The sequence below is a fragment of the Electrophorus electricus genome, chromosome 17, assembly GCF_013358815.1.
Source record: "Electrophorus electricus isolate fEleEle1 chromosome 17, fEleEle1.pri, whole genome shotgun sequence".
NCBI lineage: Eukaryota > Metazoa > Chordata > Actinopteri > Gymnotiformes > Gymnotidae > Electrophorus > Electrophorus electricus.
The window spans coordinates 11632234-11646674 of record NC_049551.1 but is presented as its reverse complement, the minus strand read 5'-3'; the positions used below and the strand labels follow the sequence as shown (position 1 = coordinate 11646674).

Sequence of the window (14441 nt, the reverse complement as noted above, 5' to 3'; positions counted from 1 at the left end):
TCATCTCCTCTGACCTGCCCAGAGATATGTCCATGGCATATTTCAAACTATACCTCAATAATTTACAGCAGGGTAGTCTCCCTAAGGCTTGCCCTTGTGTCTCATGTGGCATAGGTGCAATGCTGGTGAAATAAGGAGTCAAATTAGCATTATCCATCATGTGAATACAGTAGAAATATTAAACTATGGGAGGTATAATAAACCAACTCAGAAGGGATGTCTGTTGTTTTGTTTGACCAACATTATTAGCCTACCTGTTATGATAGAAAACTTTAACAACTCTACCACAGTTTCCAAGAAGGTGTCTATATCATTTGAGCATATGACAGTTTAGGTGTCCAAACCATCTGAAATATATAAACACACTCAGGTTTGTCAGGAGGTTTGGCAGACTGGTCTCAGACTCTTTTTATTCATTTGGCTGTTGGGCATTGAGTCACATACTATGGGTGTGCAGCAGGCAAGTAGGCACCAGCATAAGAAACTCCTCTCCCTGTTTGTGTTAGTCTCCTTGAGAACATGCTTCCCCACAATCACACAGAACTACAGGTAACGGTGAGGATTACACACAGAGCACCAGCAGTGCTGAAAAACCATGAAGTTCCATCAGCTGCTCCAGCTCCCAGTCTTCTTGTTTGGCCCTTGCATGGCAGGATGTCCCCCCTGGAATGGGTACTACCTTGAAGGCCATGGGTGAATGGATGCAACCCTTCCAGAACTAATGTCCCAGGGCCAGAAACAGTGGCTGCATGAAATACCAGAGAGCATGTAATAAGTTGGAGGAACAGGTGCAGGCCTTAGAGGAGATTAAAATACAGAGGAAGGAGGTTGGAGAAGAGCATGCTAAGGTGACTGAAGACCTCCGGTTGCTAACTGTGATTCCAGATTCCAGACTGGAGCCTGAGTGATATGTTGGGTGGGCTAAAGCCCCAACAGGATGCAGTGGATCAGTGGTTATGAAAAGTGTTCCATATATTTCAGCATTTAAATAGATCAGCCTACCATGCAGACATTCTAGTAGATACAACTTGGCATATCAGTAAATATGCCTCATCAGTTCACTTACTAATCTTGTGTTGACATGCATTCCTTTGAATGACAATGTCTATAACTTAGAAAGATATAGCCTTTTCATGGTTCCTTTAATAAGGACTCTGAGTAATAAGTTTAATAATGACTCTGACGTTAACAAGATACCAACATACTAATAGTGTAACATCAGAAGAACTGTGAAAGATTCCCCATCAAAGGATGATATAATTCATGGGAATTCCAGGATTTATGCGTGGTTTTTGCGTCAAGGGTGGAGTACGGGTTCACCACACCAAGAGTACAGGACACCTGCAGATAAACTTAGTGTGCTCAATTTATTAGTAAAAATTGTGAAAATAAAGAAAAAGGGAAATAAATGGTATGAAAAGTAATCAATTAAGTAGGACCCTAATGTTCCTCGAACATTAATCTACAGTCCTATTAATTAATGGACTAGGCTTCAGTACAAGGCTAAAATAGGATTGGATGCTGCTCAGTCAGCAGACAATCATCAAATGAATACAAATCCCATCTCGCCAACATCTACTTTCTGTTCTATACCCTCTTAAATACCCAAAGCCCTGGTATATACAAGGGTTGGAGCTGCTCCAGCTTCCATTCTTTTGGAACCAGGATCTGAGGTAAGTCTACTTCCTTGATTCAGTACATGTTGTGATGGGTATCTCTACTCTATGGCAGGTGACATCGTGATGGCACAGGTCTCTGACTTCATCACAAGGATTTTTTGAAACTGACCAGCCGGTGAATGTAAACACACACACACACACACACACACACACACACACACACATTTTTCCAATCTGTAATAGGGTCTTAGGAGCTGTTTTATTCCATGAAGGAGTTTTAGATGAGGGATGGAAGCATTAAATTGTTACTGTATTGTAGTACACCCTTTCCTTTACATGCAGTATAGCAAATAGGGTGTTTTTTCCCAAGCCTAGTGTCTGTTCACATCAGTCAGATAAAGCCCTGGCCTCCTAAGACAGGCATTCTGGTTTCAAATCCCATCAGGTGTGATGTTATAGCGGAGTGTTGCCAAGGAAATGTGCTGGGCCCATAACACAGAGGTTGATGGATCATAACTATCCTCTGCTAAGAGCTCTGTAAATTATGCACACACCAATTTTGTAGGTACTGTAACTCTGAACAAGTGTATCTGCTAAATGCTCTAAATATAAACAGAGTAAGGGAGCGCTTGGATGAACCATGGATATTTCTGTTTACCACAGCGGTCCATCCAAAGAGCAGTTTCTCAGCCTGCAAGCACCAAAGGGCCCAGTATGGATAATCACTCAAACTCCCATTTTAGAACATAAATAACATTGTCATAATACTGGGTTGTGTTTTATCATATATACACATATGTGTATATATGATAAACTCTGATACACATTTTGTGTACAGTGAAGTGTCTGCTGGATGAAGACAGTGACGTTTCTGCTGTTTGCTCATTGCACCTGTACAGCTCTGCAGCTGGAAATGCCCGAATCAGCAATGCCACTTTTTAAATCGTATGAGACTGAGGAAGTGTGCACTAGCTTCATGCAAATCTGTATATGGTCCATCATACACACACAACTTCATTTTAGCATCCATGGCCTGGATCCGCAAAGCTGTCTGAAAGCCAACTCTGACAAAAGCTGCCAGAGTTCAGTGTTGGATTGTGGGCTATAACGTTGTTGACACACTTGTAGGTGCTCCCAATCAAATACAGAAATTATAACATTAAAGAAATTATATCATTGATCAATAAATAAATCATGGAGAAGTGTCCTGATAATGCTTGCTAGTCTCAAGACTTGCTCAAGAAAATCTCCTCTTATAAATGGCATTTTAAGCAAAGAATTTTAAACACATATTAATTAAATTTTTAGACAACTCTGACACAAACAACTCTGCTCGATTATAATAATCCAGTATTCATATAATCAGGTGAGATGTTTTTATTGGCCAACTAAAATAGGCAACGAGAGTCTATTTTTGGGTCTAATCGTACAGCAGACATTTTGGTAGACTGTACACGGTTTATGCGCTCTCGTGAGCTATGACATAACTCAGATGTCATAAAATGGCAATGTGTTAATTAAATGTAAACTTTTTTTGCAAAAGGTGTCTTCTCATCGCAAAATTGTAGGCATATTATTTAACGTCTCACCCGTGCACGAGGGCGGAGACAGCTTTGACAGGCACGTCAGTAAGACTGAATATCAACTCGGAACCAGTTTCACCAGAAAACAAATGGCTGCGCGCTAGGACGTTTATTTTAAGAACCGTTCGCATTCTACAGTGAATACGGGTAAGGTGCGATGTATTTATTTATTTATTCTATAGATTTTAATTTTGAAATGCGTCACAAATATACAATGTTCATTATTTTTTGAGGACAGAAAGAGCGAACTGTCATGAGGCAAGGTGAGTAACTTTCATAACTGCACATAGGTCAGACTACCATCAAAGTATGTAGTTTTTAGAAGATCACAGTACTGATTAGGCAGTTGGTTAGACTTAACCAAGTCACTTTATTTTAATACATAATATATCGTCATATAATCATCTCTACGGCTTTATGCAAAATTAAGGTATTCGTTCATTCATAGGGAAAAATGGTTAGGAGACTTGTTTGCCATAGAGGGAAATAAAACGAACGAGTCATTTCCTCGTAAACATGGGTGGAGCAGAACTTTTACCGTCAATGTTTGCATCTTTTTAACCGTGCCAGGTCCTGAAATGTCGCAGGGGCGAAATGTCCACAGGCAAAATTGCAAGCACGAAGTAATTCTTTCGTGCATAAGATGCTTCCCTGACTCTTAGAGAAAAGCAGAGTAATAACCAGACCTAGGCAAAGTCCACACAGAATACGCTGAATGTTTGGCTCATCTGATATATCTACCCGAAGTATAAATGTTATCCTTTCTGAAACTTCGACAATAGAAGCTATTTAACTCTGAAGACAAACCATTGCCTACTGTTGATCCGCACTGTTTACATTGGTTTCCACCTTCCATTTTAGTGTAATGTACTGTGCCCTTTAGCTAAGTTGATCTGAGGGGCGTGACATGATTGGGTTTAGATCAGGTGTCTTTGTGTCCTGCTGCACCACCAAATGCAAACATGAAGTACTCGTGCAGCTCAACCAATAGGTCTTAGCCATAAAGAGATGTTTTACTCCAGGCTGTTTCTATATGTTTGAGAGAAAAAGACATTTTTGAGCTTTGATTATCATTTGCGGAAATGTTTGCCTTGCTGTTGCTGTTCAGCCTGTGACATTTGTTTCAGGAATTATCATGTTTCGTTTGATGACTGTATAAGGTTCTCAGTGTATGAAACATATGTATAGAACATGTAGGGAATATGTATGGAACTTCACTTTCATCAGAGGTAGCCTTTTTCTTATACAGCTTAACTGTTGAACAGACAGCTGTTACAGACTGTTGTAAATTGCTTATACTCATTGAAAAGTGGTCTACAGAATAAAGGCCCTTTTGATATGAGTTTGTCAGGAACTGCTTTACTACTTGCTGCTCTGAATATACATAACAATAATAATGACTCACTTTGAAGGGGGAACCAAAGATGCATAATTCCATCCAGTTAACACTTTCATTTAGACGCTTTATGCACACACATGCATTTACCTGCACCTGGATGTTTCTGATTACTTACAATCATTCAGTTTTTTTTATGTCCACAAGGCCGATATGACTGTCAACTTTCCAGGATTGCTGCAAGGCTTAACCTTTTAATAGGCTGAATTGATGTTTTGCTGCTATGTTTGTTTGAGGATGGGTTGGTGCAATCACAGTCTTAGTTACTTAGTTTACCAAAAAATTTTTGAGTTCATTCCACTATACATACGCACTGGGTTGACTTTAATAAGTCAAATCATTTGTTTAACATAATACTTGTACATCTGATACAGAACACTGAAATTTCATTTTAAAGTGCACTGTATGAGAGATTTGTTGTTACTCAGAAGGCAGAGTGTCAGTCTGTAACTGACATCTCTTCAATAAAAGCTCAGTATTTTGAGTACCATGATGTTTTGCAGTTAGTTCTGTAATTCTGAGAGAGTATTTGTGGTAACCTGTAAGCTTCCCTCCTACTCACACCTTCCATTTCATCCCCTTTCTCTCCTATTCATCCCTATTCTCCATACTCACCTGCCCCCCCCCCTATTCCCAACCTTCCCCATCAATCATCCCCCTACCCCATACTCACCTCCTTCCCGATTCATCTCCGTTCCCCATACTGGCCTCCTTCTCTCCTACTTACCCCCCTTCCCCCTACTAACCCCCAATCCCCGACCCCTCCAACTCATTCAAATCCCTGTGGCAAATGTGTTTCCTCTACAACTTCTTCACTTCCACTGTTAATTCATCTCTGGTGCTGGTACATGTTTAAGTGTTCAATGTTTTTCATTTCACTTTCTGTTTTAGTCATGTTGTTGCTCTCATTCTCATGTGTCTTCTGTTTCTCTCTCTCTCTCTCTCTCTCTCTCTCTCTCGTAGTACTCCTAGATTAATTTTTTAATGTGGATATGCAGTGGTCTTGACATATGAAAAGAGCAGCTTACAAGGTAAGGAAAGTAATAGTCTGTTAAAAGGGAAACCTTTTAACATGAGGTCAAAATCCTTTTTACGGGGACCATGCGTAACATGGCCAAAGACTAATGCTGAGCAGGTGTTATGGTGCTTACTTTTGAATATTTTTTTTAGGAGCCTCTCACCAGCAGCCATCTGCCCATTTCCTCATTTTCTTGTGAAGTTAGCACAAAGCTGATTCAACCACTGGATACTATTGTACACTGTTGAATAGATAAAGAATTTGAGATTAGTGATTTGGATATCATATATGGAATGTTCAAGATTTTCAGGTTTTTGTATTTCATATTGGACTTATTTTATTGTTGTTGATGATAGATGTCACAATCAAATGAGACTGTGAGTCGGAAGAATGGAGACAAGGATCACAAAAAGGTACGTATCACCCATTCATATGTTCTCTGAGCATGTGTCAGCAATACTGGGACTGTGGCAACAAACATCCAAAAATCCATTAAGTGCAGGTGTTATGGATGCATCAAAGTGCTGAAATGTATTTAATTCAAGATCTTTGGTTTAGAACTCACAGTTCTATAAAAGCTGCCCCTGGTTCTAAAATGTAAAAATTCCAGGAATGCCATTACTTTTAATGAAAAGATTGAATCTTTGAGCATTAGTGGATTGATGTCGCAGATGTGTTGGTCTTGAAAGCTTGGTAAATGCAGTAGGGATAATGGTGAGGCGTCTTCACATTGCTAATGTGAGACATTAAAGTGAGACATTTGAATAACATTTCATGCACACTAATAAATTTCATTCCTCAGGGTCCAAATGTCCAAAAGTACTGCAGTACTAAAATCATTTGGTAATTAGAGCAAATTAAAATTTTTATTAAGTCAGGATTTAAAATATACATGTTTAACATGTTTATAACTGTCTTTATAATTATAATTTTCTTTTATTTACTTATAATTCCATGTTGTTGTTTGCTGTTCATCCTTATTTAATTTGCTACCATGGCAAAATGTTTCTAAATATATTTGGTGGATTTTTTTAAATATTATGCACAGAAATTTGAGGTTTTGTTTATAGCAACACCTGCTTATTTCAGTTTGACTAAATTTCTCAACATTAGTTTGCCAGGGTACTGCTTCTTGGAAATGCGTGACCCAGGCCTTTACATTTCTCCTGCATTTTCTGCTTTCCGGGTTTATTCTGCTGATAGCACCTATCTTTGAGTTCACATTTGCACATCCTGTTCCTGTAACACTTGGTATGACCTGCATTGCAAAACCAGCATCTAGCTGTCTGCGGTCTCTTTCACTGCATCTGTGTTTGCTTTCAGCTTACAACGGAGGCGGTAAAGGGAGCAATTCAGCTTGGTATTGGCTACACTGTGGGCAGTCTTACCTCTAAGCCAGACAGAGATGTTCTCATGCAAGATTTTTACATGGTGGAGAGTGTCTTTCTCCCCAGGTATTCAATATTGTATAGTATTATATACTGTAACTCTATTTGCTATGTGTTAACAATTACAGTAACTGGAATATACATGTAACATGCGATAAATTGTTGTTCTAGCTCACTGTGATGATTGCCTGAGCCATTATCACATTTTGTTAGTTTTATCTGCTTTTACTAATTTCACTACTCACCAAAACTCTGCAGCTAAAACTGTAAAACTGACTGTATAGTAATGATCCCATTGTTTTGTTTTCACCATTAGTGAAGGAAGCAACCTGACCCCAGCGCATCACTATCCAGACTTCCGCTTTAAAACCTATGCCCCTCTGGCCTTCCGTTACTTCCGAGAACTGTTTGGCATCAAACCAGACAACTATCTGGTACGCATGCAATAAAAAATTTTTTTTTTTTTTAAAACCCACCTAAATGACAGCTGAAATACTCACTGCTGGATATTGTCATAACACTGCATCTTATTGCAATCTCCCAGATTGGAAGCAGATTAACTCTGTGTTGATCAGGTTATTAGGTTACTAATATCAGATATATTGCTACAGGTAAGTGATTTGTTTGTTGTTGTCGTTGTTGTTTTGCAGTATTCCATTTGCAAAGAACCTCTAATTGAACTTTCTAACCCGGGTGCAAGTAGCTCCTGGTTCTACTTAACGAGTGATGATGAATTTATCATCAAGACCGTGCAGCACAAGGAGGCGGAGTTCCTGCAGAAGCTGCTTCCTGGTTATTATATGGTAAGCCACAGTGACACTACACAATTATAATCCACTTCGAGTGTTTTCCCTCATCTTGTTACTTTTTATGACTTTTCCTACTTTTCCTGTATTTGTTAAGAATAATGCATTATTAAAGATAATAAATTATTATATTAAATTATTTTAAAGTACTTTAATAATTATAATATTTAATTATTAAAGTATTTTAATAATTTAATATCAATCACTGGGTGAAAATTGGCTGAAAGGAAAATGTTCGGATGTTCCAAGGCCATTATTATATGATGCATAAGCAGATAGCATATCCTGTGTCTCGGTGTGTCTTTGTATTGCAAAATCAAATACTGTTTTTTTGTTTGTTTGTTTGTTTGTTTGTCAGTCTGCAAAAACTTACATCTGATATGACTAATTTTATTTTAAGAACTTCGGCTAAGCTGTCTTTAGAGTAGTAAAGAAGCTACTTTGAGAAACTGTCTGTCTGTTATTTAGCACATAGAAAGGTAAGCTAAGTGCTAAGCATAGATGTTTTTGGAAGCTGGGGCTTTGGGGAAAGATTTGGGTGGAGGGTGTATACTTGAAGGAAGGAAGTGGTCTCCTTTGGTTGGTCTGGTGGAACTTAGCAAATGTCAGTCACAGATGCTTTATATGTAATGACAGAACACATTGGTTTCGACAATTCTTATGCTCCGATGTGTTGCAGAATCTCAACCAGAATCCCAGGACCCTTCTGCCCAAGTTCTACGGCCTCTACTGCATCCAGTGCGGAGGAGTCAGTGTTCGGCTCGTCGTGATGAACAATGTCCTGCCCTGTTCTCTGATAATGCACTACAAGTATGACCTGAAGGGCTCCACATACAAGCGGCGGGCCTCACGCAAAGAGCGTGGCAAGGCCTCGCCCACCTTCAAAGACCTGGACTTCCAGGAGATGCACTCTGAGGGCCTGCGCTTCGATGCAGACACGTACAACGCACTTATGAAGACGCTACAACGAGACTGCCGGGTCCGTGTCTACTGCTGGCATCACCAGTGGTCCTATAAAGTCAAATAAATTATTTGAATTTGATTGCATAGAAAAGAAAAAGTCTAGAAAAGAAGCCCAGAAAGGATTCTGTGTATGTCTTCATGCTAGGAATACACAGACAGGACAATGCAGGGCTGGATCATCAGAGGCTCAGTACTCACCAGGGATCTCTGTCTTCAGAGACTGGTGCTGATACCAGGGTTTTGGATCTGTTAATTTTAAATACAGATAATAGGTTGACTGAGGCAGATTCAGCACCGGTAATACATTTTTGCCATTGCCACAAAATGATTTAAGGTTATGCAGCATCAAAAAGGCATTCTGTGTAGAAATATAAGTGAGTTGCTTAACTTGAGCAGAGTAATACACCATAATATCTGAACTACAGTGATGGAGACTCACACCACTTCCTCCATAATTAATTTGATATATGACCATTTGTTTATAGACTAAAAGTGACAGTTTTACCAAAAGAAAAGCTGTTAAGCCATAATCAAATCAGAGAAGTCCTGGGTCATTCTTACTGGATTGGTTGATGGGACACAAGAGTCTTCACTATCTGCTTTTGGATCAAACAGTGCAAAGAATTTGACTCATTAAGGAACTTACTAAACCAGTGTCAGGCAGAAAAAAAACAGCTTATCAGCTTAATCAGTCTAAATGAAACAATAGGTTAAAAGAAACCTGCAAGGCATAATTTTGTTGGCTCCTGAAAATTGAGTCCTATTTTCATCACTGCATTGCTGCACCTGATGATGATGATGATGATGATGATGATGATGATGATGATGATGATATGGTTTATTTATATTTCATAGATCCCAGATCACTATATGAAGCACCTGTTACTGTCAGTACTCCCTAAGACCTATTTACAGAGGTAGTAATTTCCATCCATTAAGGGTGATCTTATTCAGGTTTGTTTCTATGTTAGGGATACAAGTGATCAGGGTGATATGCAAGACAGAAATCAAAACCTGTTGATCTGTCAGCCCCAAAGTAACTATGCTGTGTGGTATGGTTTTATTGTTAATTTGGTAAGGTCATCGTCTTGCTGCTGATGCTGTGTTGTCAAGGTTTTGTTACTGATGTCATGATCAGGTGCTGGAGAGCTTCAAGATCATGGACTACAGCCTCCTGCTGGGGATCCATGTGCTGAACAAGAAGTTGAAAGAGAGAGGAAGCAGGGGAGACAGCCGGCGCCAGGGGGGCCAGAAAGTCCTGTACTCCACTGCCCTGGAATCCATCCAGGGGGGGGGCAAGCCTGCAGAGCCCCCCCCAGATACTGATTTTGACACGTGAGTTGAACTGCACCATCAGTAGTTTCCCAACACCATGTTTCATTTACACTGTCTAAGGGTGCCAACCCATAGTTTTACCAAATAACAATTACCAAACATTAACAGAAACTAGTGGGCATCTTTTAGTCTCAGCATCCTCAGACATTTTATGACCTAATGAGGTACAGAGAACTTGTTTTGGCTTTTTGGCTATTTGGGTCATGTGTCAGAAGTGTACAGTAAACATGCTGGCCATTCTTAGATGTCATGAGTCATTACGTATTCTCTCATCCTGATGTTGGTGTTTACAAAGATTCTGCATTGGCTGTACATAAAACACATTTTATTAGAAACATGTACTCACTGGCCATGTCATTAGGCACACCTTTCTATTAGGTGCATTTTACAGAGGTGCACTTACAGACTCTAGCCCACCAGTCACAATGCACAGTTAGCCACTCCTTCATCACTTCTGACTTTCTGATCATAAGGCCACTGCTGACTGCTGGATATTTTATGGTCAAATGTTGAGCTGGTATGAGTGTAACAGGAACAGCAGTGGTGATTGAACTAGTACATCAGTCTTGCTTCTCAATTAATAGTCTGACACTCAGACAATTTTGAAACGTACTATTGATAAAGAATGGATGGCTCCCATAAATGGTGTATGGTGACGTGTGCTGTGGACTATAGATGGGACCACTGAATGGTGTTTCTAATAAAGGCATGATTCTGTTGAAGTAGGTGGTTTGTATTCCTGTTGGTAGCAGTTAATATTCACCAAGAGTCTGTAAATCCTAGTTTTAGTCAGAACTGCACAGCTATCTTCTAATCTTCTAGTGTTTCACATTCCTCAAAGCTAATCTCACAGTGCTCAAGGCTATTTAAAAAAAAAAACAAAAAAAAAAAAAAAACAGAAATCTGTTTTGCCAGGAGCCCTACACAACATTTAGGCCTGATCTGGAACTATACTGGTCTTGCACTATACTCTTGGTATTTTCCATATGTCTGACTTGTGTGTCTAATAAACCAATCTATTCTAGGGAAAACAATTAAATGTAATGATTTATGCATTAATTTAAAAAGTATTTTGCATATTTAAAACATAGCTTCGTGATTAAGGTGTTTCTTTTTTTATTAGAATGGGTGGGATCCCAGCTAAACACAAAGATGAAAAGTTGCTGATCTTTTTGGGAATTATTGACATTCTACAGTCCTACAGGTATGGGTCATTTGGCCATGAACAGAATAAAAATGACACAGACAGTGTTCAGAGTCAAAGAGGAACATGGCATTTCACTTTATCAAAAAGTGAAGTATAATATGTGGATATGATGTGTACTGTAATGTAATCAGCCCCGAATATATTGTTAAATGATTGTGTTTCGTGTCTGTCAAAGATTTATCAAAAAGGTTGAGCACTCGTGGAAGGCCCTTGTACATGATGGTGTAAGTTGTTTTATTTAACATTTTATTTAAATATATTTTTAAAGATGCACGTTAGGTCATGTGTAATTTCTGTGGTTTACACATCTGTTTTCTGCATTCTAGGACACAGTGTCTGTCCACAGACCAAATTTCTATGCTGACAGGTTCTTGAAGTTTATGGGTGACACTGTATTTAAAAAGATCCCACGTGAGTGCTGGCTTCCTCCCCATCATAACATGTCTTCACACTGCCAAAACATAAATTATTTAAATGTATAAAATGATATTATAATGACCAAAAATGACCTTCATCCCACCCTCTATGTTCCTGCCTCCTTGACATCCATCTATTTCTCTCTCTTTTCTGGAAGTAGCAGTCCGAGGTGCTTCCAGCCGGAGAAAAAGGAACTCCATCCAGCCAACTAGGTCTGTGTCACATGAAGTGCTCCCAACTGTCAAGGAAGAGATAAATGAGGAGAGGAAGGCACAGAGTCTGGAAAACCTGGATGACACAGGCAATTATCTTATGCACACATTCCTAGAGACATTTCTATGAGTTATGTCACCTTTCAAGATTCTTTACAAAAAGTCTCTTTGTATGAGCAGTCTTTTTTTTGCAATTAGAGCCCTAAATACTACTTCAGTCTTCTGTTGATTGGCAGCCAGCCACACTGCATGAGTTTAAATTAGTATTTCCATTTTAACACATCAAAACACATTCACATATTTTGAATTGCTGTTGTCTCTACATGGCAGGTTTGGGCTCATGTCAGAAACCTGATGTAATTCTGAGCTCTGCTCATTTGGATGAGTCAGTTTCAACTGCTGCTTTGTCCTCCATCTCATCGTTGGATGACATTAGGCTCAAACTGGAGGAGGACACAGACACTAGGTGGTTTTCAACGGCCACGTTATTACCATTAATATGTATTAGCATGATAGAAAATGTAGCTGTGTATCTATTCTCTCAGATAAAGATACTTGGCTACATTTACTTCTTGCAGACTCATTTGCATAATCCCATCTACTTCATTTATTTCATCTGTTTGTTTTTTTAACAAACAAACGTCTGGGGCAACAGAAGTTATCAGACCTCCAGCTCCACGTTGGCAGCAGAAGACGGCACTCACCCATGTGTGTCCACCCAGAGCAGCATTGCTGAGTCTGTGCTTGATGTTTACTTGGTGAGCAGATGCCGTTTTGTACTAAAAGAGAGGCATAAGAATCTTAAGTGTCTGCTGTTATACACTGCCTCAGACAAACACGCAGACACAAGCAAGTTTGTTTGTTTTTTGCTGAGTCCATATCCCAGCTCAGCATCACTAAATATGTTCCTTTGTAACACTGCTCTTGTGATACTTTTGTTACATCACTGATTACTGTTTCTCTATAATGCGTGCTTTTCCATGGGCTTGTAATTGTTCATGTTATGAGACATGTCTGCGTAAGAAATCAGTTGAAGCATTTTTACGCAGTTACTCTTGTTTCTACATCACACAAAATTGGCAGTCATTTTGATGGCACTACCAGTTCTGACAGCATAAACCTTTGTTCTTTTTACCTTGAACGAACACTAACTTTATATTTGACACTTTTTTTTTTCTTTTAGTGACATGAAGTTCACTGAAGTGGACCTCGCAACTGAAACCTCTACTCAATGCTTAAAGCAAACTGTCTTAAAGCAAAGAGACATATGTGCTACAGTGAGTGCAATTACTCTTGCTTTCTTATTGCTGCTAATACAGAAAGAACTGAGACAGACCTTGTTTGAAACAGCTAAGGGAACACCACTCTTTCTTCACTTGAAGGTGTGAACATGTAACATATGTACCAATGTTTATATGGGTGGTATTGTGTCCTGTTTGTGGGTCATGCCTCTCTCCCCCAATGTGCCATCCATGATTTTACACAGCCGAAATGACGCAGGGTCCCTGATTCAGAACCACCATGCTGTTTTAGGAAAATCACTCAAGCATTCATTAACTGCAGCAAGACCAGAGATGCAACTCTGTATCACTGATTTATAAACATTTTGATAAGATCCATGTAATTGTTCTGCAAATATATTTACATTTATTCTGTTCAAAAACCATTCTTCAGAATAGTTAATGTGGGTACTATTCTAAGAAATGTCTTGGAACCTCTTTGATACTCCATTTGCAGTTTAACGTTTCCTGCATGCCAGAATTTTTAATTATTTGATAAGTATGAATGTGTTTAAATTAATGATCAGTTGGTCATTTTGATGTAAAAACAATGTATTATGTGATGGTTTTCCATATTCAAAGATTTGTATGTTCTTAATATAAAATAATGGTATCTTCAAAATACTTATTTTCATGACATTTGAACAATATATTTTATGTTTGTGTATTTATAGAAAATCTAAATTATGTTGCTATTAAATGATCTTATCTATTTAGGAGTTTGTCATTTATTTACTGCTGTAGTGTCCTATCCTGTAGGCCCTTCCTGTCATACTGGATTATGTTAGTCAAGATGATCAACATTGACCATTTTAGCTATGGGTGGGGCGTGATTACTTATGAGTGCTCCATTCTCTCTGTTTTGGAAACCCAGCAACATGCATAGCTTAGCATTTGAAAACGAGTGAAAATTGCAGAGCAGAAGAACCCCAGAATTGGAAATTGTATTATTGGCAAATTTAGTCTATGTTTTTTTCAAAAGTCTCTCCACTAGGAGGCGTGATTGTATTGGGATATTTAACATGCCGAGAATGGGAATTACAGGAAGTAACGAAGTATTGTACAAAAGGGTCTTCTAACGCACTCAGTGGTCTGTGACTTTACTGTTAAAATAGCCCAGACATTTGAATTGTAAAAGCCTCAAAACAAAAGACAACAAATGATATCTTTAAGGTGGATTCTGTTTCAGTCGCGTCTCAAATTTTACATGGTTGTGG

The 14441-nt window shown here is 38.8% G+C and overlaps 1 protein-coding gene across 6 annotated transcripts; it reads left to right on the top strand.

Moving 5' to 3' along the window:
• The first annotated feature begins 3071 nt into the window (after positions 1-3071).
• pip5k1ba (phosphatidylinositol-4-phosphate 5-kinase, type I, beta a) lies at positions 3072-13852 on the top strand. Of its 6 annotated transcripts, none has more exons than XM_027007137.2 (16): positions 3072-3349; positions 3441-3465; positions 5562-5629; positions 5973-6029; positions 6940-7070; positions 7321-7438; positions 7655-7807; positions 8490-8789; positions 9912-10108; positions 11232-11312; positions 11491-11539; positions 11642-11726; positions 11890-12033; positions 12275-12410; positions 12600-12702; positions 13128-13852. In XM_027007137.2, exons 3-16 carry the CDS (start codon positions 5609-5611, stop codon positions 13128-13130), a joined length of 1578 nt encoding a protein of 525 aa, XP_026862938.2. In that variant the 5' UTR covers positions 3072-3349; positions 3441-3465; positions 5562-5608; the 3' UTR covers positions 13131-13852. The 6 variants fall into 6 exon arrangements, with proteins under 6 accessions (XP_026862938.2, XP_026862945.2, XP_026862959.2 ...); XM_027007144.2 differs by having other exon boundaries at positions 3436-3465; XM_027007158.2 differs by lacking the exon at positions 3441-3465 and having other exon boundaries at positions 11893-12033.
• The last annotated feature ends 589 nt before the right edge of the window (positions 13853-14441 follow it).

What these genes read in the sequence shown, in the direction of transcription:
- pip5k1ba (XM_027007130.2), top strand. Translation starts at nt 5,609, where the DNA reads ATGAAAAGAGCAGCTTACAAG. An exon ending in TGTATTTAAAAAGATCCCAC is followed by an intron (nt 11,727 to 11,889) that starts GTGAGTGCTGGC and finishes CTTTTCTGGAAG; the next exon opens with TAGCAGTCCGAGGTGCTTCC. An exon ending in GGAAAACCTGGATGACACAG is followed by an intron (nt 12,034 to 12,274) that starts GCAATTATCTTA and finishes TCTACATGGCAG; the next exon opens with GTTTGGGCTCATGTCAGAAA.